The sequence below is a fragment of the Pogona vitticeps genome, chromosome 2 (assembly GCF_051106095.1).
Source record: "Pogona vitticeps strain Pit_001003342236 chromosome 2, PviZW2.1, whole genome shotgun sequence".
NCBI classification, from domain to species: Eukaryota; Metazoa; Chordata; class Lepidosauria; order Squamata; family Agamidae; genus Pogona; species Pogona vitticeps.
Window position 1 is genome coordinate 128,427,477 of NC_135784.1, and position 27,677 is coordinate 128,455,153.

At 40.5% G+C, this 27,677-nt stretch overlaps 1 protein-coding gene across 2 annotated transcripts in view; it reads right to left on the reverse strand.

The window, feature by feature from the left end:
• Window positions 1-27,677, reverse strand: part of COX10 (cytochrome c oxidase assembly factor heme A:farnesyltransferase COX10) — a 132,937-nt gene that overhangs the window by 37,273 nt on the left and 67,987 nt on the right. The window contains exon 5 of one of the 2 annotated variants that reach the window (XM_072990413.2): window positions 1,589-1,659. The exons of the other annotated variant lie outside the window; for it this stretch is intronic. Coding sequence (XP_072846514.2) covers window positions 1,589-1,659 — 71 coding nt within the window. The remainder of the gene's footprint in view (window positions 1-1,588; window positions 1,660-27,677) is intronic. 2 annotated transcript variants of the gene reach the window in all.

A 27,677-nucleotide genomic window follows, 5' to 3' on the forward strand; every position in this document is an offset into this window, starting at 1 on the left:
AGTAGCTCTACTTAGACTAGAGAAAGGGAACATTAAAAGTAGAAAGATAAACATGGTCTATCATCAAATGTGGAAAGTGGCAGTGTTAGTAAGGTACTAATGGGCCTTGGGAGTGACGAAGAAAAGATACAGGACACAACACCCCTCTCCATTCCATCAATTACCAGAAGGGCCATTTCTTCTAGACACATCTAACTGCCGTCATGAATCTTAATTTACCCTCATGTTTCTGTGATAAACCAAGTAACTGAAATGACAGACTTAGTCATAAAGCACTCTGCAACCCTGGATCTTTTCAAAGATGTCCTGTTTCTGTATATTACTACTTTATAGAATCATATAATAACTCTGTTAGAAGGAACCTGTAAATTCAACCCTCTGCTCAATGCAGGAATCTAAATGAAAGCAATTCTGACAGATGGTTGTCCAATTTTCTCTTGACTATATATCTGTCAGTATTTCTATGGTAACTTCTTTTAACATCATGCCTTGGGTAACCCAGGTGTTCTTGGACTGCAACTTCCAGAAACCCCTGGCCAGCACAGCTGGTAGCAAAGGCTTCTGAGAATTGCGGTCCAAGAACACCTGAGTTACCCAAGGTTAGGAACCACTGCTCTAGATCTTTGTTTCAGACAGAGGGGAGGGGAGGAAAGAAAGTTATTTGACTATAATGTTGGATTAGCTCAATAGATAGATTAGCTAGAACAGATTAAATGAAATACCGTATTTTTCGCTCCATAAGACGCACCTTTCCATAAGACGCACCAATTTTTTAGGAGAAGAAAACAGGAAAATATAATCTGTTTTCTTCGCTCCGTAAGACGCACAGACTTTCCACCCCCCTGTTTTGTGGGGAAAAAGTGCATCTTATGGTGCGAAAAATACGGTAGATCAGAATACACCCGTTTGATTCACACAGTTTATTCTAATTGCAGCATGGATTCTTTTGTTCTTTTGGCAATGAACAGTGATGGAGTAGAATCATTACAGAGCAAACCTACAACAAGGAGTAAACTACATGTGTCATTAATTCTCTAAGGGAGGTATGTGATAGTGGAGAACTGACCAATGTCTCTAGCATGTATCTATCTCTCACATCACCTCTGACGATCTAGTAGAGAAGGCTAACATGAATCTTTACAAATTTTAGACTTTTTTTGCTATGCCTTTTAAGAATGTTTGTGGGAGGTCCATTGGGTTAATTCAGTTTTTAGTCCCAACTAGATCAGACCCACTAAATGAATGAGATTTGTTAAGTCAACAGCAAAAGATCCAACTAGGTTTGCATATGAGATTATACAGGAACATCTGAAAACCTGTAACTCTTAATTTCTTTGAATCATTTGTACAAAGTCTCCTGAATGTGATGAGAGGGACAAACCAGTATGTTTTCCATGTGACATTATGAGCTTTCAGAATCATCAAAGCACACACACAAAGAAAAGTTGCTCTTTCCAGATCTTTTGTTCTTGATAATTTGACATATTTGCTTATCTAAACACAAGGAAAGGCAGAAGACTAGCAAAATATATAAAAGGAACAATAAGAGTCATTACTCATTCTAAAGGGCAGGTGTGTGCAGGCTTACCTGATCTGTCCTCGTACCAGGGGTCTGTTTTTTGTCCTGTTCATATTCGAGTCGAATGGAACCTCAAAGAACTACAGAAAATAAAAAAGGAGAAAGAGGGAGAGAGAAAAAGATGTCTTTAAGGGATGCCAGAGACTGTCTGAACTATGTAACAGATTGACTGTTTTTGCAGGTGCTTTTGTCTTCATTTGAGAAGATTCCAAAGTGCAACTAAAATAGCAAACTATTTTATGTTCACTTTGAAAATCTAGATAATTTCTTTAAAAAAAGGGGGGGGACTATCCATAGAGCAAAAATAGTTTAAACAAATCATTTGAAGTAAAATCCACTTTCAAGTTCTATCCTAGCCATGTTTGGCAGGGCTTCTAGATGTCTATGTACTAAGAAAGTAACAACTGTCTTCCTTTAGTTGCTTTTTTAAAAAATGTTGCACAGCCAATCCTTTCTAACCATATTTTCCAAAGATGAATGTTGTAAAAGTTTTCAAGATCATCCAACTTTGGTAACCCATAAAGTATGTAAGAATCAATCAGTTCTGACAAATGCTGCTACTATAACTGCATTCTAGAAAATGCACTGACAGGAAGGAGGAGTTGTTTAGCATGGCACCTCAACTCCATTTTACACTATGCCTATTTATTTCATCCCGCCAACCTAGCGGTTCGAAAGCATGCAAATGCAAGTAGATAAATAGGGACCACCTCGGTGGGAAGGTAACAGCGTTCCGTGTCTAAGTCGCACTGGCCATGTGACCACGGAAGATTGTCTTTGGACAAAACGCTGGCTCTATGGCTTGGAAACGGGGATGAGCACCGCCCCCTAGAGTCGAACACGACTGGACAAAAATTGTCAAGGGGAACCTTTACCTTAACCTTATTTATTTCAAGGTAATATACAGTGAATCTATATTTCCCCATACAATGCTGAAAAAGATAAATGAAATATTCACACACTACACTTATTCAAGCAAAGTTCAATGCTACAAACTCAGACAGACAGACAGACAGACAGACAGACAGACAGACAGACAGATAGACAGACAGACAGACAGACATGCAATACCACAGAGGATCAACCATAAGCATTCTTAAAACTTGATTCAATGTCTTTTTACATACAGTATTAAGTATTCATATAGGTTATTAGTATAATCTGGTGAACAACTGCAGTAATAGATGGCATAAAAGAAGGCAAAACCCCAACATTCTCTGATGTCTAAAACAAGGAAAAGGCAGAGTTCCTACGCACAGTGGACACCAACTGCTGACTACAGCAAACAGTATCATGTAGAGGTGTGCAAATACTGCCCAATCAGATCTGCATCCAAATAATCATAGGACAATTGTTTTATTTTGAGCTTTAGTTGTCAGTCTGGCTGTTCTAGTGCTTCCTTCATGCTTTGACATGTAACTGATGCAGAGTATTTTTGTTTAATTGTCATCATCTGAACTTCTCAAACACTAGAGCAAACTTCAGTAATTTGGAAGGGCATCCTCAATGTTCCTGGTATAACTGAGGTTTTTGGATCACCCTTTACTGCCCTGGTGTGGTACAAATATCTTTCATTTGGACACTTTCTCCCAAGTAAATGTTCTGTGAGAGGCAAATGGGTCTCAAAAGGAATAATAATGTGAATATATGCAAATTAAAAACAGCAGTTTTTAGTGGTGGTTATTATGCACTATCAAGCTGTTTCTATCATGGAGATCTTATGAATTAATGGCTTCCAAAAGGTCCTATCATTAATGGCCTCACTTACATCTTGCAAACTCAAGACCATGGCTTCTTTCAGTGAGCCAATTCATCTTGTATTTGTCTTCCTCTTTTCTTGCTGCCTTCAACTTTTCCTAGCATTAGTGTTTGTTCCATTAAGTCTTGTTTTCTCACAATGTACCTGAAGTATGATAGCCTAATGTTATTTATGTTTGTTTCCAAAAAGCATTCTGGCTTGATTTGATCTAGCATCCTCTTATTTTTCTGGTGATCCATGGTATCTATGAAGTTCATTTCCAAGACCACATTTTGAATGAATTGATTCTTTTTTTGTCCAGCTTTCAACTCTGTATACAATAAATGGGATAGATAATCATGGCCTTGGTGCCCAGTGAGATATCTTTGTACATGAATATATTTTCTGTTTCACAGCTGCCACTCCAAGTCTCAGTCTTCATCTGATTTCTTGACTGCAGTCTCCATATACTGAGATATATAAACTCTTTGAGAATTTCAGTGTATTAATTGTCAATATTACAGTTGAGTAGTTCTTCTGTAGTCATGGTTTTTATTCTTTTTAGTGTTCAATTACAATCCTACTTTTGCACTTTCTTATTTCAAGTTCATCAGGAGTCATTTTGTATCAATAATGTCACGACCTGTTTTTCATATTTTTCTTGTATTATCCAACCAAACTAAAATGGGAGGGATCCAACTGAAGAAGGCAGAACAGAAAATAGTTGGAATAAGATAATAAGGAGCAGTGATCTTCCTGGGCCATTGGAGTACACATAGCAAGATGCTGTATAGAAGAGTAGAAATGCCTGCTGTCCTGTATTTTTCAAATACCTGAAGATTTTAGATGCTCATACTACAAAGTTAAGTATCATAATATTATATATAAGACAGTACAGATGTTAACTGCAGTCTCCAGTAATAGGATTAATTACAACATGAACACAGACACTGAAACAAAAATGGGTGTAAAAGAGGTATATGAATGCTTTAATTCTACTTCTTTACTTGCATATGTTTTTATATTACCATTTTGGAATCTTTAACTATATATTTTATAAACAGATTATGTATCTAAGAAAAACAGTTAACACAACCACTTTAGATGCAAATATATGTCATCAAGACATCAAACATGCCGTATGTCCCTCCAGAAATACTTCATTTTCCTTTAAAAATGTACAGTATTTGAAATACCATTCACCTATAAATCTAGGCAGGGGGTAAGACCAGTTTTAGATTATCTCATTACAGCCTACAGAGTTGTGCTTGTTTTAGCCAACAACAAATTCAGTGAGACAAAACCTGGGTCAATAAATATTTTAGTTGCTCACAAGAGGAGGCCATTTCCTCAGGAAATCTGAATGCATTGCTTCATTTGGCTGAAGCAGAATACTGTCTTCCCTATATTTTTGGCAACCTAGACACCAGGAGGAGAGGTGCAGGGTTAAATCTACTGCAACAAAACACCATCAAGTGACATAACTTGGTATTGACTTGGAAACCATACATAACATTTTAAATTGGTAGAGATAAATATTTAGACCATGATGTTGAGAAAAACCACATTTAACAGAACTTTGTGGTTGATTTGTTACAGATCATTCCCTTTACATAGCTTTCATCAAACTGACAAAATAATTACATTCTGTGGTCCTAGAAGTGTGAGATCAACTGTCATATTACTGTTTAGTGTTACAGCAATCATATGTTTTTAATCAGTTTTCTTTTGCTTACGAAAGCATCAAAACTGTTTGATTTCACCAGACAAATACTATTTTGGTTTAGATCATAGGTTTAAAACTGATCCAGTTCAGCAAATGTCAGCTGGTAAGGTCACAGCCTACAACTAAGTCACTGTCCACTCCAAGGGGGCAACACAAACACTGCCACCACTACCTTTTATTCTTGCTGCAATAATGTTCTTTGATTGTTAAGCCACTCAAAAAGTTCTCAGAGGAATGGAATGGCAGAAGTCTATGAAATGAAGTGAATGATCAGCATTTTAAAAAACTGAAAAGGGAGGAATGAAAAAAAATACAAATATGTAGGATAAAAAGAGAAGAGGGTCCCCTGAAAACTGATGTGTGAGCTGTCTTTTATGTTTTGTGGCACTCATCAATGTACAAAAGGACACCAACAGTGTGTCTTCAAGACAACTTAAAATATTCCAGGCAGTTAAAAGCCAAATAAACCAACCCCATTTTCCTAATGTTTACCCAGATGCAGGAATATGATTATAAAAAAACGATAGCAAAAAAGGGTACCCAGTGTGTCATAGTTAGTGTAATGGATTAGGACTAAGAAGAACCAAGGTTCAAACCCCCACTTTAGGAAGAAAATCCTTCTAGCAAAGAGGAAGAGTAAAAATTGCATATTAGAATGCTCTGTATGATTTCCTCCTACATGTATTCCACCTTTTAGTATATATACATACACTGGAAACCTCCCCTGTCAATGGGTTCCTTGAACATGCACATCAAATAAGAGGTGAATTCAAATTTGTCATTGGAATGAGATACATAGGCAGTTCACATTTTGCTCTAATTTGAAAGTGCTTTCCATATACAAAAAAGAGAAAGAGAGAAAGGAAAGAAGAGATACAGCTGATGTCTGCTCTTAGAAAAATGTTCTTAGAATTGTCAAAACATGAAGTCATGATAATGCAAATTCACAGGGACACTGATAACATTAATCAGAACAACTCAAGGTCACTGAAGCTATGCATTCAGTACATTATTTGTTGTTATTGTTGTTTACAATTAGCTTTCATTTTGTGCCAAGTACCTAAAGGGCAGAAGGTCTTTATTTGTTATTCTTGATTTTTGGCTAATATGAAAGATTGTTCCACCTAAATGGCATACTAACGATGTAACAATAAGTGAAAACAGTATATAAGAAAGCATGGTACATGGTAAAATCTTCGCTGAAATGTTTAATTTAGAAACTGCAGTTTGAAAAATGTAATTATGTTAAATGCTCCAACATTTCTATTGAAAGCAATTCATATGATCCACTAAGAGAAAAGTGCACCCTTTACTTAACTGGTATACTGGATTACCCCAAAACACTTATCTAAATGCCTGTCTTAATCTGTTAAAGGCTAGGAAAACATAAATTGTAAGGAGTAAAGAAACAATTCAGCACAGGATAATATAACATTTATAATTATGACTGCTAATTTAAATTCGAACAAAGACATGATACGACTTTTCTGTATTTAGACATAAATAAAATTCACCCCAACATATAGGTTATTGGTTCAGCTACTAAAAGAGTATCAAAATAATCTCATTTGTAACACCTTTCTTCCAGAGCAGAACACTCGGATGCGATTCTGAAATCTGTTCTACCTGAAATTCCAACTGTGATTAAATAGTTTATAAGAAAGTATAATAAAACAGGCACTTCACGTTGAAATTAGCTTCTTTAAGATATTACAGCCAGAATCCTGGTAGTTATTTATGTCAGTGTAAGTGTAATGATTTAACTCTCAACAGTGAATTGCTGCTAGTTAATGTGTCACAGTGGCATTTCTCATCATGCCTCAAGTGATGTGATTGGCATCCGATCAGCAATACAAGTAGTTAACCAGTAACAATTCACTGTTCAGTTAATGCCACTGTAGTTATGCTAGTGTAAAAAAGCAAATGGATTCTGGCCAATAAATAATATTAAAAACCACCAATTAAAAGCCTTAAATCAGTATGTAAAACCATGAAACAGTAAATCCATGAAATCAGTAAATACAGCATTCCACAATGCCCCAACTTGCCAGGATGGATTAAAATTAATGACTTAATTTAAAAAAAATTAAAAATCAGTTTTAAAAAATTTAAATCAAACTTATTTTCATGAAATGCTTTTGGAGAAAAAAAATCTATCTAAATACAGTTTCCTATTCAAGATACAATATAGTCCAAAGGTTATTCTGCATGAAACAGAACTTAGTTATGTAGCATGAAGCTGTATATTCATCACTATTTAAATTTTTGGTAAACTAATTCAATTCATCCAAAATATCCAAGCTGAGATATCATGCACTTTTCACAGTAAAAATCGTATAAAATGAACAAAGTTCAGAAAAAGACCTTAATTCCATTGCTGCTCTGCAAATCTATGCAAAGAAACCAAACACACAGTTACAAGATGGGGGGATACCTGGCTCAGCAGTACTACAAGAAACAAGGATCTTCGAGTCATTGTAGATCCCAAGTTGAGTATGAGCCTACAGTGCGATGTGGCTACAAAAAAGGCAAATGCTATTTTAGGCTGCATTAACAAAGCAAAAAGCAAAGTGTGCTGCTTATATACCGCCCCACAGTGCTTTAAACACTCTCTGGGCGGTTTACAAGTTAATTATGCAGGCTATACGTTGTCCCCCCCAAGTGAGCTGGGTACTCATTTTACTGACCTCGGAAGGATAGAAGGCTGAGTCAACCTTGAGCCGGCTACCTGGGACTGAACCCCAGGTTGTGAGGACAGTTTTGGCTGCAGTACAGCGGTTTAACCACTGCGCCACAAGGCTCTTCAAAAGTATAGTCTCCAAATCCCATGAGGTACTGTACCAACTCAGTACTGGTTAGGCCTCATCTTGAACGTGTCCAATTCTCGACACAGTACTTCAAGAAGGAAGCGAACAAATTGGAACAAGTTCAGAGGAGGGTAACAAAGATGAGCTGGGGGATGGAAACCAAGCCCTATGAGGACAGACTGAAAGAACTGGGCATGTTTAGCCTTGAGAAAAGAAGACTACGGGGAGATACGATAGCACTTTTCAAATACTTGAAAGGCTGTCATACAGAGGAAGGGCAGGATCTGTTCTCAATCATCCCAGACTGCAGGACACACAACAATGGGCTCGAGTTACAGGAAGTCAGGTTTTGGTTGAATATTAAGAAAAGCTTCCTAACTGTAAGAGCAGTACGCCAATGGAATCAATTACCTCAAGAGGTGGCGAGTGTTCCAACATTATAGGCATTCAAGAGAAATTTAGACAACCACCTGGCAGACACCTGTCATAGTAACAGGAGAATTACTGTATACAGTATATCACAGAAGTGAGTACACATTTCATAAATATTTTAGTATATCTTTTCATGGGACAACACTGAAGAAATGACACTTGGCTACAATGTAAAGAAATGACTATACAGCTTGTATAATAGTGTAAATGTGCTGTCCCCTCAAAATAATGCAACACACAACCATTAAAGTGTAAACCATTGGTAACAAAAAAAAATTGAAGGCTTTTCAAAGGCAGCCTCATTTTGCAGCAATCTATGGGAGATGTTAATAAAGCATGTCACTACAGCCTTCTTCTATAAATAAACAGAAAACATCCAGTAGAGTCTCATATCTGTAGTAGATTAGTTCCAAGCCCCTGTGGGAGATGCCAAAAACTGTGGATAGTAGTGAATGCAATTATAATAGAGAATGCTATACGTGACACTGTCTCTGGCTATCTCTAATGGCTAGTTTGGTAATGACATAGTGGAAACTTTCTACAGCAAAAATTATACATAGTATGGCCTCTGCCCCTCTCTAGTGGCCAATTCTGGTAATAGCAGCATTAGAAATATGCGTTTCTTGGATTTTTCTTTTAATAGTTTTAATATTTTTCAGATTACAGATAGGAGAAACTGATATCAATCCCGCAGATACGAGGTCCTACCATAATTTACCATCCTACTTTACTTCACTATGATGGGTCCTTTTTAAGAAGAAAGGTGGGGTAAAAATATTTTAAATGAATAAATACAAGTTTTTGAACTGAATTTGCTGTTTAAGACTTTTTAATTTTTATACTCATCTGATATCAGTGCAAATTAATAAAATGCTTTATTTGGTACAAAATTATAGTTTGATGTTAAAAGATGTCAAAATAATTAATTACAATCTACAGTGGTGCCTCGCAAGACGAGCGCCCCGTTTAATGACGAAATCGCATTATGACGAACTTTTGCGATCGCTTTATGATGGTTTCAATGGTGGAATTTTGCTTTGTGATGATCGGTTCCCTGCTTTGGGAAACGATTCTCGCAAAATGACGATTTCTGGCCAGCTGATCGGCGGTTTCAAAATGTCCACCGGGTTTAAAAAAAATGGCTCCCCGCTGTTTTCTGGGACGGATTCCTTGCTGCACGGGCAGCGAAAATGGCCACGCTGGACTGTGAGTTTCAAGCCCATAGGAACGCATTAATCGGGTTTTAATGCGTTTCTATGGGCTTTTTTATTTCACATTATGATGTTTTCTTTCTACAGCGATTTCACTAGAACGAATTAACGTTGTAATGCAAGGCACCACTGTATATCTACAATGCGGTAAAAACAGAAGCCTTGAACCAGAAAGAGAGGTTACCTACCTGTAACTCTGGTTCTTCGAGTGATCATCTGTGAATTCACACTAATGGGTTAATCTGCGCTTGCGTGGAGCAGCCTCGGAACTTTCTAACTCAAGCACATGGTGCCGGGCCCTCCGCCACCTTGGATATATCTCCGCCCCCAGCACTGAGTTCCTCAGTTCTATGGAATCGAACGCCGCTGCACAGTATGCAATGGCACACATGATAGACAGTGGGAAGGAAGGGTGGGGAGTGTACATTCACAGAGGACCACTCGAAGAACCAGAGTTACAGGTAGATAACCTCTTTTTCTTCTTCATGGTCTCTGTGAATGCACATTAATGGGTGACTAGCAAGCTCACTTACCAGGAGGAGGGATGTCACGAAAGTGCAGAAGCCAGGACAGCTTGAGCTAACGCAGCTTCAGCCTTGGCCCAGATATCTAGGTGGTAATGGGAGACAAAGGTAGATGGAGTGGCCCATGTGGCAGCTCGGCAGATGTCTGCAATGTCTACCCCAAGATAGTAGGTGAGGGACCATCTTCAGTCTAATATATTCTAAGGCTCTGGAGAGTAGAATAGAGAAGCATGGCTGACAAGGCCACCAAGGGGCTATAAGGATCACATCTACATCTTTGTGTTGAATCCTTATGATGGTCCTTTGGAGAAGGGGAATGGGTGGCAACAAGTAAATGAGGCCAGATGACCATCGCATCAGAAATGTGCCCCTGGTGGCTGACGCTGGCTCGTGAGCAATACCTGGTACATTTTTTGTTGGTTTGGGACGCAAAAACATCTATTTCTGGAGTTCCCCATTGGCAGCAGAGGTGGTGAAATGTTGCATCGTCTAGAACCCATTTGTAGGAGCAGAATTGTAGCCTGCTTAGATGGTCTGCAAAGGTATTCCCCTTGCCTGCTACATGCACAGCCACAGGGTATTATGTGCCGGACAAAGCACCATTCCCAGAGGTCAATGGCATGAAACAGAAAGTGCAATGAGTGAGTGCTGCCCTGGTTGTTTATATAATAAACTGCTGTGGTATTGTCTGATGCTACTTGGATTACACGACCATGGAGCAGGGGCTCAAAGGCTCGAAATGCTTTGGCAGTCACCAGGAGCTCCAGTTCACTGATATGAAGGCCAGCTCCACTGAGGACCAGCAACTGTGTACTGTGTGACACCCGAGATGAGCGCCCCAGCCTGTCAGGCTGGCATCCGCAATGACTTGGACCATGGGAGTGAAGAGTCCCAAAGCCCTTCCTACCAGCAAATTGGAAGGGAGTCTCCACCAATCAAGCTGTGCAGCAAGTTCTGGTGTTGGAGCCACAACTTCCGAGCTGGCTTCGTAAATTTTTTTGCAAAAGGTGCACACGGCTGGCTGATGTTATTCCCTGAGGCAAAATAAACAATGGGAATGCCCATCAGAGAGGGGAATTTTGTTTAAGCAGACCTCCCACCTCTTGAAGAAGCCCAGCGAGGCCATAAACTCAAAGTAAGCAAAACCACAATTAATTCAGTTTTTTTCTTGAAGCGGACGTCAATGGTCCAGAATCAACCCAGGGAGGTCCAAAGAAGAGTGCACGAAGTTCTAAACGAAGCTGCAACAGCGGCAGTCGAAAAAGAACTGAGGCACTTGGTGCTGGGGGCAGAATTATAGCCAGTGTGGGGGAGGCCCCGGCGCAAGCTAGAAAGTTCCGAGGCTGCTCCACACAAGGGCGGATTAACTCATTAGTGTGCATTCACAGAGACCATGAAGAAGAACCTACAGTAAATTCCTCCCAACAGATTTCTTACCATCCTTTCTTTTTAGCAGAACAGTTTTGAGACACAGAGTAAAAGTGACTGATTGATAGAGTCAGAACAGGACTAGAAAACACCTTGCAAAACTTCAGCAAATGAAAAGCTTTGAAGTATTTAAGGACAGGGATAGGGAAGAGATCTTTGGATTTCAGAAAACACATGACACCTGCCTGTTTTATAGATATGAATGTTTACCAGAACAAATGGGAACAGAAGCTGCTCTTTTGGAATCTTTCAGGCAGTAAAAAAATTATTAGCCTCATGAATCTCACTCACTTTTCACAGATTTCTTTATGATCTCCCACTTTAAATTAACACCATATTTAAATATCAATGTATGGTCTAAACCATGTAACACAGTCATGTAATTCCAGATGGCAAAATTTTAGGTACTGAGCTCTTTTAAACTGCAGAGACAAGTAGTCACCTTCTAAAAGCAACATTAGCTTCAAGAAGTGTTAATAGTATCAATGACAGACTTTCAATAATCTGTGTCCAAGAATTAAAGCAAGGCTTACAGATGTAAAACAAAAACAGGGTACAGGGAGCACTTCCATTCGATATGCATCTAACTGGTTCAAATGGAACACCTCATTGTACACATCAAAATATATACATAGAGATGCCATATTTTTCACCTTAGAAAATTCAGCATCATAGAGAGCATTATGAGACAGTTCCCATCCAAAGCACTTCCTGGAATTGGCCAAGAAGGCAGATGTAATCCATTCAGACTCCTTTTGCAGAACAGTCTCTGATGCTGTGCTGTCATCAAGCAAGCATCTTGCAATTATCACATCCATATAAGCAGACAAGCTGATGATTATTTCAACAGCTCTGAAATGTCAAAGTGATATGGCTGGAATTCAACAGGGCTTTCATTCTGCTCATGACAGAAACAAAACAGGGGCTGTCCAAAGTACATGTCACGCTTAAAACTACTTCTAACCTTGCTGACAAGTGAAATTTGTGTGCAGCTTCCAGCCCCAATATAGCAAATCATGCATTACCGTGCCCATTTCTAAATCCTATGATTTATGAAAAGGGACGCCTTTTATTAACATGTGATTAGTAAGACGCGGTATACATGCTCCAGCCTCCGTAATACCTCAGTTCTGATCATGCCCGCCGCTGTCAAAGCTCTGAAGCCCCAAGATAAACAAGTGACAGACAGAGGGGAGGATAGGCGGGACATGTGGATTCACAAAGTACCACTCGAAGAACCATGGTTAAAGGTAAGTAACCTCTCTTTCTTCTTCGTGGTCTCTGTGAGTGCACATGAATGGGTGACTAGCAAGCCAACTCACTGGATGGAGGGCCGTCACGCCAACATTGTAAGTCAGCACAGCCCTGCCAAAACTCACCTCCTTCTTGGCCCTGACGTCTAGATGATAGTGTGGGACAAAAGTCAAAGGCCAGGTAGCCGCCCAACAGATGTCAGAAACCTCGATACCACGCAGCAAGGCAGTAGAGGTGGACATCGCTTTTGTAGAGTGGGCTTTCAGCACCTCTGGTGGAGTCTTTCCTGCCAATTCGTAAACCAGGGTAATAGCACCTGTAATACACTTTGATACAGTCAGTGAAGAAGCAGGACACCCCTTTTGTGGGCCATGGAAACAAATGAAGAGGCAAGGAGAACTACGGAAGTCCTTGGTTCTAGAAACAGAGAACGCCAGGGCACGGCGAACATCAAGGGAATGGAGCATGTGCTCAACGTCAGAAGAAGGAGAAGAAAACAACATCAGAAGGATCAAAGGCTGATTAACATGAAAACTTGAAACAACTTTTGGTAGAAAAGACACATCAGGATACAGTGTCACTTTATGTGGATGAAATTGAATATAGGTGGGAATCAGCCCTTAGGGCAGCCAACTCGCTCACTTGTCTAGCGGAAGTAATCACCACTAGGAACAGTGTAAATCGCTCAAACGGGGCGCTAGTCAATGCACAAAGCACAGCTGAAGAGACCATTGAGGGAGTGGGGGTTCAACCGGAGGACGAACGGGGCCAGGGGATGACAGCCAAAGATATTGTTTGTTTTTCTTTGCAGTTTGATGAAAAGCTTGATGGCGCTGAACAGGTGCTTGGGACCAGAAGGAGGCGGCAGCAGAGGAGGATGGGGGAGGAATGGAGCAATCTGGTGGAAGAGGTTTGTATGATCTATAGGATTGCTGGTGGCATGGTTGCTGGAAGTTGAACGAGCGACGCCACTGGTTGCGTTGGAATCTAGGCTGCTGAGTAGAATAGGATCAGGATGTTTTGCAGATTTTATACAGGTTGCCCATAACTGCGTCCATCTTCTCATTAAAAAGGCCAACCCCATCAAATGGGACCGGGCATCATCGATGATCCGCACTGAACCGTGCCATGCGTGTTTCCTGAGGCCAATAGCAGAAGCCATGGCCTTAGAAGCAGCATCTGCTGTATGCTGAAAGGCCAAGCATTGCCGTTTAGCCAAAACACCCGCCTCTAGATGTGTATTGAGAACCTTAGCCCTAGCATCCTCAGGGGAAGCCTAGAAGACTGGGAGAATCTTGTTCCACAGTTGCCTCTGATATGCCCCCATGGCAGCCTGATAGTTTGATACCTTCATTACGAAGGATACAAGAGAGTAGAGACGACAGCACAAGACATCCAGTTTTCTACCTTCCCTGTTCGTAGGTGTGACAGTAGAGCGATTCCCATCCCAAGACTGGTAGGACTGCATGATAATGGAATTTGGGAGAGAATGCTTCACCAGAAAACCAGTGTCATTTCTGTGGGTTCTGTAATGATTTTTGACATGCCTGGAAATCTGTAAAGAAGTAGCAGGCTTATCCCAGGACTCCTTAATAAGGTACAGCATAACTCAATAGAGGTGATTTCTCCTGATTGATGTTGAGGACGAGGTCTTGCTAAGGAGGAGGAGATTGTGAATAAGAAGTGAAATCCTCAGACAGAGAGAGGGGATGGTTATTCGCCACATCTAATTCTGGGGTCAGAAGATTCAAAGGAGACTCAATAGAAGCCTCAGAGGGCTGATCTTGAACATCTGAGACTGAAGAAACCAAAGAATCTCTAGTATAAGAAGGAGGTAAAGAAGGTGAGTGGTGGCGAGACCTCAACATGGAAGCACCAGCTCAGGGAAAATACAGTAGCTGGAAAAAGGCAAATGGTATTTTATGTTGCATTAACAGACGTTTAGTCTCCAGATCCCATGAGGTACCAGTCCCCCTCCATTTGCACTGGTTGGGCCTCATCTGGAGTACTATGTGTAGATCTGGACACCACACATTAAGAAGGATGTCAACAAACTGGAGCAAATTCAGAGGAGGGCAACAAGGATGATCAGGAGGTTGGAAATGAAGCCCTATGAGGAAAAACTAAAATACAGTGCTGCCCCGCATAGCGACAATCCGTGCCGAAAAAATTGTTGCTATCCGGATTCGTTGCTATGCGGGGAAAAAAACCATAGAAATGCATTAAAACATGTTTAATGCGTTCCTATGGGGAAAAAACTCACTGCTATGCAGAAATCCTCCATCCGGCTGCCATTTTCGCTGCCCGGTAAGCGAGGAAAGAGCGCGAAAACACTGCGGGTGGCCATTTCCCCCCCGGCAGCCATTTTGGCACCGCGATGAGCTGTTTTTAAAACATCACTATGCAAAAATCAGTAAGCTAAACGCTTACCGATCATCGCAAAGCGATTTTTGGCCATCTAAAACATCACAATGCGATCACTTTTGCGATCGCAAAAACTTCATCGCTATGCAGATTCATCGTTAAACGGGGCACTCGTTAAGCGAGGCACCACTGTAATTGAGAAAAGAAGACTGAGAGGAGATGTGATAGCACTTTTCAAATACTTGGAAGGTAGTTATACAGAAGAGGAGCAGGATCTGTTCTAGATCATCGCAGAGTGCAGAACACATAATAATGGGTGCAAGCTATAAGAAACCAGATTTAGGTTGAATATCAAGAACAAAATCTTAATTGTTCGAGTACTATGACAATGGAAGCAATGATCTTGGGAGGTGGTGAGAGAGAAAATCAACATCTGTCAGATCTGCTTTGATTTGGATTCCTGCATTGGATTAACTTGGATTCCTGCACTGAGCAGGGGATTGGGTTCAATGGTTTTATAGGCCCCTTCCAACTTCATTATTCAATGATTGTATAATTCTATGAAATCAATAGCTAGATGACAATTATTTGTATAAACCTATGTTGGACAATACGTATTTTTGTTCATCTAATTTTTCTAAATATAATCCATCCAAACTATTAAGCACTAGCTGAGCCAGGTTATCTGCTAAGCAACATGTTCTGTAGAGAACCAAGTAATGAAAAGCTACATACTCCCTCAGAGATTACTGTAATTCAACCAATAAAAAGGCTGAAACATAAACCAAGGTGTAAAGCGACACTGGCATTTATTAATATTTAGTGTACCTCAAAGCAAGCAAAGAGCGGAAATATGGTCAAACAGTTTCCAAAGCAGAATGTAGCAGGAAAAATAAATTTGATTTACAGCAATCTCTACCTCTTAAAAATAATAATAAAAGCAGACTGCAAGGGCTCTCCTTTTAAAATGTTTAATAGTTGATATCATTAGGAGAGTCTCAAATCACATTTTTAGCATATGGGAACTTGGGGGAAACTATCATCTGCAATCCACAATTTAATGGATTATATTATTTTAACAACTTTTCCCTACTACTCAGATGGCTTTGAAAAAGCATAATGTGTATTTCTAAGTGGGGTTTCCCCATTTCAACGATAAAGCAAGATCTAAACATTTTCACAGTCACTTCCCTCAGGCATTTTCAGCTCTTAGAATCAAGATGCTTAGAGTCTTACAACCTGAGAAGCTATAATGCTCAAAAAGTGACATCATCATCAATGGCACTTTAATCATCATTTTCTCAATACCTCTTGAAGGAGTCAACTTAAAAGGCACATATCATCTTAGACAACCAACAACAACAACAAAAATCAAATTAATTTTAAATCTTTGCAGAAGAAACTCATCAAGCCATTTTCTTTGAAACAGATATCAGAATTGCATAAAAACACAAGCTATGATGTGTCTGCTATTGAGTTTGATTCTATGATCTTGCTACAGATAAAAATGGAAAACCTTTCCAAAGTTTTAAGATGTTCATGTCTACTACCATTCAGTCTACTACTAAATGGATATAGGGTTCCTGTGCACTGCTCCTTATAAGGTTAACTTAAAAGTTAACTATTAAGGCTGCTTATTATCCCCTTTCTGCTCATGAAACAATTCTCAGTTCTGTCAACAACTGAAATAGGGAGTGTACCGTCAGATTTGCAAATGAAAAAAGACAACATATTTAAAGTAAGGAATGTGGAAAGGGAGGTGCTTAGCATGAAGGGAGAAAGCAGGGATCAAAGCAATCCTGCAGCATTTTGATCCCTTTCCCCCTACATTTGCTAAGCCCCACTTTGATTTCTTAATTTTGGGTTAGAAAAGTGGGGGGATGTCTTATACATGGGGACATCTTATACATGGAAAAATATGGTATCTCAGTCAGTCAAGTTTAACTGTCTCTTGCAAGTTTCTTGTTTTGCTAGAAACAGTGAACCTACCTTCCAGCCTCTGAATACCTGGCAGCCCCCTTTGTTTGATGACTTGGGAGAGAGAATCTACTCAACAGACACAGGGTGGAATCTGAAACCAACATTCCTGATTCATGCTCGCAGCCTATTTTTAAACTCATCTTTATGAAACAGACCTGGCATAGAAATCTGCCATGACTTTGGAACTTCCATATTTCTTTTTCCTACACTACCCACACCATATTGGTACGTAATCTGTTATGTTGATAGCCAAGAATTTGATTTCATTTGATTTTTAGTGGTCTAATAAAGGTAACACTTTTCCTTGCTTTCCTACCCCTTGTTTCTCCACTTAAGTAACGGAGTAAGGACTTTTGCTGTCATGCAACAAATGGGAGGCCAGAATTCTTTCCTACAAAAATGGAAGAATCAATGTTTCTCCACCTCATGACATGTCTTCCACTTGCCATAATGCTGTCCCTGGAACATATGTAACGAGTTAGTGGCCTAACTCATCTGATAAGAGAATGTTAGAGCATTTTTATTCCATTTTTCTATTCATCTATGCTTTTATGTATACTTAGCAACACAATAATGGAATTTAGCAATCTATTTTTCAATTTGTGCACCTCCAAACATTACCTGTATCTTACACTGAATTGAACAAATGAAAAATAATCTTTCAAGTCACTATGAAGATGCGATAGTATTAAGCCAACATGTCTCACCATTCCATCCTCTCTTTCAGGTCAGCTAAGGCAAGTCAACAGCTACACAGAGACTCACTGGGTAACACAAGCTTGGACACTGTGTCATCCAGCACCAGAAAGCTGACAAGAAGTATCTATAATTTCAATAGTTAAGAGTTTCCCAAACCCAAAGATTAAATGGCAAGATTTAATCAATCTCAAAGAAGAGTTCAAAGGAAGTTGAGATAATAGACAAAGTGACAATGGTTTGTCAACACAGAAATGGGGTTATCAAGCAATAAATGACTCCAATTAGCAAGTCCTAGCTAGGCCAAAAACTGTAGGCTAAAGGGACTTGGCTGCCACAGGAATGCCAGGAGATGTTTCTGGGACAGAAGTCAATTTGAGATTCTATGTTATGGATCTCAAAGCGGCTGTTGCAGAAAAACAGAATTTCAAAGGGAGACAGCAGAAACTGGCTATAAAAAAGTTCTAGTGTATTTCCAAGGACTTCAGTAGCTTAGCACGTTACATATATTAATGACACAGATTTCTGTACAGGTATAAAACTGTTCCCTTTTAGATACACATCTTAACAAAGTTGAAGGGGTTTTAATGTGTCAGTGAACTTTAGAGCAGTGCCTTCAGGAGACCAAGTGCCATTACAAGGTTGGACTCTTAACGGGGCCATCCAATGTTAACTGAGACACTGCACTAAGATGCATCCAACCTCTTCAAGTCAGCTACTGGGCAGGAGGAGTAGCTGATGGTGACACTGGCAGAGGTGGTGATATCAAGCTAACTCTTGACAGTATTATTATGTAGAATGTGACAATTGTAAACCTCTGCTAAAATTTCTTTACCATGAACTGTATAATCAGAGAGTCCAAAATGAAACTATACTGTTGTAAGATTGAAAGGCCCTCAAGCTGCTACTGAGGAAGAACAAACTTTGAGTAGCTCTGCTACTCATGATGCAATGAGATAAAGCCAACATTTATTTATTTGAAATATTTAAAAACCCCACTCAGGCAGCCAGTTACTCAGGAAAAGCTTACCTGAAGAGAAAGACTTCCCAGCTTGCAAAGATGGAACTAGTCCCCTTTGGGAGGGAGTTCCAAAGTCTGGGAGCAGCAGCAGAGAATGTCCTCTCCCATGTACCCACTAAAAGTGCCTGGGAAGGTGATGACACAGAGAGAAAGACCTCTCCTGATGATCGTAACACTCAAGCAAGCTCATAAAGGTCCTTGAGAAAACTTGGGCCCAAGTTATTTAAGGCTTTACAGGTTAGAATCAACACTGAAACAGATCAGCAGCCAGTGGAGCAGCTGTAATGGGGAGGGGCATGTTATCTGATCCCAGTAACCAGCTCCAGTTAGCAATCTGGCATCTGTGTTTTGGACCTGTTGAAGTTTCCTGACACTTTGCATAGGCAGCTCCACGTAGAGTACATTATAGCAGTGGTCCCCAAACTTGGGCCTCCAGATGTTCTTGGACTTCCACTCCCAGAAATCCTGGCCAGCAGAGGTGGTGGTGAAGGCTTCTGAAAGTTGTAGTCAAAGAACATCTGGAGGCCCAAGGTTGGGGACCACTGCATTACAGCCATTCAGTCTGATCTGGCTACAGTGTGTCACTATAGCCATATCAGACCTCTCCAGGAATGGACACAGCTAGCACACCAGTTTTAACTGTGCAAAGGCACCTCTGGCCACCACTGAAACCTGGTCATTCAGTCTCAGACAAATTTAGAAGGACCCCCAAGCTGTGTTTTCAGAGGGAGTGCAACCCCATCCAGGACAGGCTGCATTCCTATTTCCTAAACTGCCTTTCAACTGACCAGGAGCACTTCTGTCTTGTCTGGATTAAGTTTCAGTTTATTCACCCTCATCCAGTCAATTACTGTCATCACACACCAATCTAGATCCTACACAGCCTAGTTGCTGATGTGCAGAGAAGTGAAAGGATAAGAGATAAAATGGCAATAGTTCATTAACACAAGAATCGGATATCAAAGGGTCCTAGCCTAGACTAATAATTTTGTTTCAATGAGAAATTGTGCAGATAAAAGTCCACTTGCTCAGACACTGGAGTGCAAATACATGAATTGTATATTCATACATACTGTACTGTACTGTACTGTACTGTACTGCACATACATACATACATACATACATACATACATACATACATACATACATACATACATACATACATACATACATACATACATACATACATACATACATACATACATACATACATGTGTGTGTGGATAGATAGATAGATAGATAGATAGATAGATAGATAGATAGATAGATAGATAGATAGATAGATAGATAGATAGATAGATAGATAGATAGATAGATAGATAGATAGATAGATAGATAGATAGATAGATAGATAGATAGATAGATAGATAGGTGCCTCGCAAGATGATTTTAATTCATTCCGCGAAAATTGTCATATCGTGAAAAAATCATCTTGCGAGGTTCCCTATGCATCGGTCTTAAAAATAAGTCTTGTGAAGCATCGGTCTAAAAAAAAAAGTCTTGCAAAGCATGGGCATAGAAAAAAACATCTTGTGATCGCAAAAAACATTTGTCTTGCGGGGTTTTCATCTCACGAGGCAATCCACACCACTGTAGATAGCTAGATAGTGTGTGTGTGTGTGTGTGTGTGTGTGTGTGTGTGTGTGTGTGTGTGTGTACATACAATTCATGTATTTGCACTCCAGTGTTTGAGCAAGTTGACTTTTATCTGCATAATCTCTCATTGAAACAAAATTATTAGTCTTTTGATTGCTACAAATTTTTGTTTTGTTTCTTCCCTTTTCTTTTGACAGCATGCTAGACAGAGCAAGGCAGCTACACTGGAAATTGCTAACTGATATGAAGATTTTTAAACTGGGACATATAAATGCTTACTGAGATTTTGTTTTTGATTTACTTGCATGCAGTAGAATTGATGGACTCCACATGAAATACTAAACCTATGTTTAAGACTATGTAAAGGTAGATTATCTGAATAACGAGATATTATGTTTTGAGTTCTACACTAAGGTCAAACAGAATGTGTGATGGCAGCCACTTATTAGGGAGAGAAGGCGGTATGATCTAGCTTGGACATGCATCGTGAAGTGACTTCCTTGAAATAAGTTCTTCTATTGGATCCAGATAAATCTAGGAAGCCTGAAAGGCATTACTCAAATTAATTCAAATTGCACATTATGACTACCCCAGCCAAAAGTGATACATGCCATTTGCGTCAAGGAAGGAGGCAGAAATTGTACTGTAGTTCTCGTTGCTCTGACATGTGGATTAAGGGGCTGGACAATTTTAGATTGCAGATTTCTTTGCTCAGGACCAGAGATATTTCCTGTTATACATGAGCAGCAACAGAGGACATCATTTCCTTCACTGTACTTGCAGTTTTTTTCTTTATCTCTCCCTTACCTTAGCTGGCCTTCTATCTATTAACATGGATAATTTCCTCATATTAAACCTTTACAAAACCTATTAAAATTTCTTCATCTTGATCTATAACTGAGTTCTGACATTTTTCCCGTAATTTTTATATGTGGATTTTTTATACATGGTGTGTATTTCAATACATAAAGTGAACTGCAATAATTTAACTTTTTACAAGTGTATGAACGCGACTGCCACTGCTGCTCATTACACAGTAGCTGCTCATTCCACGTCCCCGATAACATTAACACCTTCACTGCACAGTGAAGCCACTGTACATAGGAAATAGGGGGAAATGAAATAGTTGCCAATATATTTTATTTATTTATTTTATTTATTTTATTTATTTATTTATTTATTTACAATATTTTTTAGCTGCACCATTGCCATAATGTTTGCCATATTTTAAACTTAAGTAAACTAACAATCTAGAGCCTTGGCTGCCATCATTTATGGTGAATTTCCACCCAAATGCTAATTCTGCACTGCAAAAAATCTTCCAAGCTAACATTTTCTAATGTAATACAAATATAGGACCTGGTGATGCCTTTATTAGACGATTTTTAAAAAATCAAGGAAACAACAGACAGGGAGCTTTCAATGATAATTCCTCTTCCTCATACTGTGTACCCACATTCTTGTGGTTAGTTTATCAACTCTATCTCAGGACCTTGCATCCACTCACTCACCCTCCGCTGCCATTGCTTCTTACGAACTTCTCATGCATTCATTAACTGAAAACTTGAGAGCTTCCCCCACTCTGCGTCCCTCCCCTACACCCCACTCCCAACTCCCAACTTCTTCTTGGTTTGATGCAGACTGCTGGGCTGCAAAAAAATTCATTAGACAATTCTTCCACTCACTTCAACCCAACCCTTCCCCTGACAGGCTGAACCTCTATTTCTCGCTCAGGAAAGCTTGTACCTCCTTCCTAGAATCCAAGAAACACTGCGGCTCAACAAAGCTGGAACCTACTATATCACACAATCCAAACCAATAACCACAAACAATTCTGGGCCCTGGTCTCCCGCTCATCTCCTTTTGCTGCTCCCTGCCCGTCGACTCTCATACCAGCTTCTGCTTGGACTGAGCACTTCTCTACAACCTTTACTTCCTCTCACTCTACTCTAACCAATTCTGCCCCTCCTTCCAACCTCCCATCCTGGCCCCCGGTTACCCCAGAAGAAATTACTGAGCTGATTTCTTCCCTGAAACCCCGGAAAGCCCCTGGCCCAGATGGTATCCTCCCCGAATTTCTACTCAACAACCCTTCATGGTGGTCCCCCTTCCTTTCTAACCTCTTTACTCTTATCAATAATTCCGGCCTTATCCCCTCTCCCTGGCTTTCCTCAACTATCATTCCAATTTTCAAAAAAGGTGACCCCTCCCTCCCAAACAATTACAGACCCATCAGTCTCCTATCCTTTATAGGAAAACTATACTCCAAATATCTCCTTTCGAAACTCACCTCTTGGTCCTCTGCCATTGGACTTCCTGGTAAAGAACAGATTGGCTTCCGCCCAGGCGCCTCCACCCTGGACCATACTCTCACACTCTCCTTTTTGATTAGCAAATACACTAAACACTATGGTGCCAAAATGTACTCAGCCTTTATCGATCTCAAAGGCGCATTTGATTCGGTCAATAGAGACTTACTTTGGAGGAAACTTTCCAACTGGGGGATTGATCAACGCCTCCTGTTTCTAATACAGCGTTTACATTCCTCCAATACATGCCAAATCAGGATCGACCGTGCTGGCACCCTGACAGATAATATCCCTGTCACCAAGGGCGTATGCCAGGGATGTATCCTAGCCCCTCTCCTATTCAACCTCTTCCTCGCTGACCTCCCTTCCTCCCTAACTGGCACGGACTTTCCCCCCCCCTGCTCTAAACAACTCGTCTACCCCTCTTCTTATGTATGCGGATGACGCCCTTCTCCTCTCTATCACTAAATTGGGCCTCCGCAAGCTCCTCCTCTCCTTTCAACAATACTGTTCCAGCAACGACCTAACCATAAATTCAGAGAAAACCAAAATACTGGTTTTTGGCAAATCCTGGGCCCCGTCTCCCTGGAGAATTGGTAACTCCACATACCAACAGGTCCAGACCTTCAGATATTTGGGGATTCTTTTCCACTTTCGGCATTCATGGAGCCCACACTGCACCTCCGCAATCGCTTCTTCCTCCCTTTCCCTCAGTGCAATCTCCCGTTTTCACTTCCATTCTGGTAATCAGTATGTACCTGCTGCCACCAAAATTTTATACTCCAAGACAATTTCCCAGTTACTTTATGGAGTCCCAATTTGGATCGAGGCAGCAAACTCTGAAATCGATAAGGTGGCTGCCTCCTTTCTTAGGAAAATCCTCGGGATCCCTAATCTTATCAGACTTTCCACCATTACTCTAGAACTGGGTATCCACTTACCCTCTACCCTAGCCTGGACCACTACCTTCAAGTTCTGGCTCAGAACTCACCTCCTAACCCCCTCTGACTTGATCCTACAAGATTTATTAAAGGACCCCTACACTTCTACGTGGTTTCACTTCATAGAAGCCAAACTATTGTCATTATCTCTCTCTGTCGAAACTCTAGCCGACATGAACCTCAACTCAGCATATCAAATCATTAGATCCAACCTTTATGACCTTGAACATGCAACCCTATTCTCCCAATTGAACCCCACCTGCTCTCCTCTTGCTTTCGGCCTATCCCCCTCCCTTGGCCGCCCCTCCAATTATTTTAACCAATTGTCCAACCCTCAAAAAAGACGAGCTTTTATGCTCGCTAGGCTGAATATCTTTCCATCTGCAGCCCATCTTGGGAGATTCACTCGAATCCCCCGCCCCAACAGATTGTGTCACTTTTGTGCATCTGAACCCGACTCCTTGGACCACATCTTACTCCGGTGCCCATCCCACAACATCCCCCGTAAGCGGCTACTAGGCCCACTCCTCTCTTCCCTCTCCCCTTTCTTCCTCGACCTTACCCCCATACTCCTGAGTGATTTCTCGCCTCTTATCACCAGTCAAGTTGCTGACTTTCTTCTAACTGTTATGAAGACCTCCCCTCCCCCCCCTCCCCCTACCCTAAACCCTCTATAAATCTCTTTGAACCTAGCCTACTACAATCCCAACCTCACCCTTCCCCCCACTCGGTATTGGATTGTAACTATCCTGTGTACTCCCTGTACCCTGTAATGCCAATAAAGGTTTCTGTATGTATTGTATGTGGTTAGTTCAGAAAACTAGAGTCCTAAAGTTTCAGGGTCATTGTTGGGGTCAGGTTAGCTTCTTGAGATGGCTATAGATGCAGTCTGCAAAGGACCTGTGAGGGAGGAGTGTGAACATATATAGCCTTCAATTATTTTTCACTCAGTCACAGTAAAATTGCAGAATAAAACTGAACTCTTCCTTCACACAGAAAAACAAATCTTCACAAGCAGCAGCTTACTTCTAACATTTGATATCAAGCCTAACATTAATGTTTCAGATTTTTCAACTTTTTTTACACACACACACAAATACACACACACACACACACACACACACACACACACACACTAAAACTAGTTTGCCTCATCAAGCACATTTTTTTTCTGGGAAACTATCCAGATTTTTTTATCATCTGAATAAATTTCAGAAGAGTGGAAGGTTTTTTTTTTTTTTTGAGTATGCAGTGCTTGAGAAGAAATATATTTTCCTCCAATATTAAGAAGCACTATAAAAATCACTGAGAAATAAGCAGTCCCAACAGAAATCTCATTTATTTGGATAGCAATAATGATAATGATAGTAATAATATGCACACGTGGATAGGTTTTATATTCAGTGATATACATATAAAGATAGGGATGTTTTGTAATTTGATCTGTAATTTCAACCTTTTAAGTCAAAATTGTATCATTCAGTTAAAATTGAGTATTTGTACACTATTCCTCTGTAATAAGCTTGATCCATGTGGCAAGCTTTTTTTGCCAAATACTACTCTCATACATATGCCCCATATCCCCAATTTCTGGAAGACTGAGGTACGGTGGTAAAAACGGTTGGAACTCTGCAAGGAAGAAAAACACTACAAGCTGCATCACTTGCGATTTCAGCTGGAAGGTGTTGCTATTGAAAAACATAAAAATGAAAAATATTGATCCATGAAAAGCTTATAGTTCTGAACAGAGTAGCACTATTTTTTATATTGTACAGTTTTAAATATGCAACCATCCTCCCTCCCATATCTCTTCCTGCACATCTGGATCAGTCAGTCATCTTTGATGACTAAAATAGAGCATATCGAGGACATGGAAGTCGAACAGTGGACAGTATGGGATGAAAGTCATTGTTATGAATCAACTGTACAGATCATATATCATAGACACATGCATCAGACACAACTCACACACTATACATTTGTTTTGTAAGTATGTTTTACCTTTGGGCCTTATCCTACATATTTCAGCTGCTTTTTCAAACTTCCTTTATAATATTATTTTTCATATTCTCTTGACAGAAGAATGGCTGTGCTTAATAGCAGAGAAGCTGCTAATAACTCAACCAAGCTCTTACAACCTGGAAGACACCCTTTGACTCAGATAATCAAATAAACTGAAAAGAAATAACATAGCCCCTATCTATGAAAAAGAAAGGTTACTTACCTGTAACCATGGCTCTTCAAGTGGTTCTCTGTGAATTCACACATTTGGGTTAAATCAGCGCCTGTGCTGGAACTTCGGAACCTTCTAGAGCTTTTCTGAAAAAGATACAAAGTTTAGGTTGCCCCTAGCACGCATGCTCCATTCCCTCCCCACCTCCAGTTCCATTTATCCGCCATTGCTAGAGCAAGAGCTCATCATAAAGGAAGCAGTGATGGATAGTGGGGAGGCTGGGTGGGAATGTGTGAATTCACAGAGAAGCACTTGAAGAACCATGGTTACAGGTAAGTAACCTCTCTTTCTTCAGTGTGGTCTCTGTGAATCACACATTTGGGTGACTGACAAGCTAACTTACCGGAAGGAGGGCCGTCACTGCAGGACAGATGTCAAGACAGCCCTTCCAAAACTCATCTCCTTCTTTGCCCGAAGGTCCAACCTGTAGTGGGTGACAAATGTGGACACTCTGGACCATGCTGCTGCCTTGCAGATTTCTGAAATGTCCACACAACGTAGTAAGGCAGTAGATGTCGCCATGGACCTTGGGGAATGTCCCTTAAGACCTTCAGGCACATCTTTACTTGCAAGTTGGTAGGCAAGAGTAATTAGTGGAGACAAGCCACCATGACAAGGTAGAAGATGATGCTGGACAACCCTTGCGTGGTCTAAAGAAGCACAGGAAGAGTCTTTCAGATTTCCAAAAGTCCTTTGTCCTGGAAACATAGTATGCTAACGCCCTTCTAACATCCAGGGAATGGAGCATCTTTTCAACGTCAGACAAAGGATCACAAAACAAGGTAGGTAACGAAATAGGTTGATTGAGGCGAAAATCTGTAACAACTTTAGGCAGGAATGAAACATCTGGAAACAACCTTGTCCTTATAGAATTGCAAGTAAGGAGAGTCAGACCTTAGGGCTGCTAACTCACTTGTTCTTCTAGCAGACGTACCTGCAACTAGAAACAGAGTCTTTAGAGAAAGAAACTTAACATCACAGGAAGCCATAGGCTCAAAGGGATGTTTCATGAGTGATTGCAGAACCAATGTAAGGGACCACTGAGGTACTGGAGGCCTTGTAGGAGGATGAATGTTGACCAGTCCTTTCAAGAATTCTTTCAATGTAGGATGAGAAAAGAGACGTGAAGATTCTGAGTCTCTGGGCTGGAAAGAGACTATTGCAGAAATGTACACCTTGAGGGTCGACAAGGTAAGGCCGAGATCAAAAAGATGTTTGAGATAAAGGAGCAAAGTTTGTAGGGAGACTGGAGAAGTCTGGAGATTTCCGGCAGTGGCAAAACGACGAAAATTATTCCACTTGTATTTGTATAAGAGGATAGTAGATGGTTTGCACTCTGGACGAAGGAAGAGTCTTGCCCCTCTGGAGTCCAGTGTTGCTCCTATATAACTCATAATTCGAGAAGGCTTTAGGGTAGATTTCTTGAAATTTACGGTGAGGCCTAGACTCTGCAGAGTGTGGAGGGTGAATTTGGTGTCCTGAATGGCTTTCTGTCTGGACGGCGACACTATGAGCCAATCGTCGATGTACAGGAATACCTTTACACCTTGTAGACATAGAAATGCAGCCACTGGAGCCATGCACTTTGTAAACGTGCGTGGAGCCATTGCTAAGCCAAATGGTAAGGCCGCATACTGGTAGACCTTATTGTTGATTATGAACCGCAGATACTTTCTGTGATGATGGTGTATGGTGACGTGGAAGTATGTGTCCTTCAGGTCTATAACCACAAACCAATCTCCCTTTCTCAACAGGTGGATGATGGACTCCAGGGTGACCATCCGGAACCGGTGTGGCTGAAGGCAAGTGTTGAGGTCCCTGAGATCTAGTATGGACCT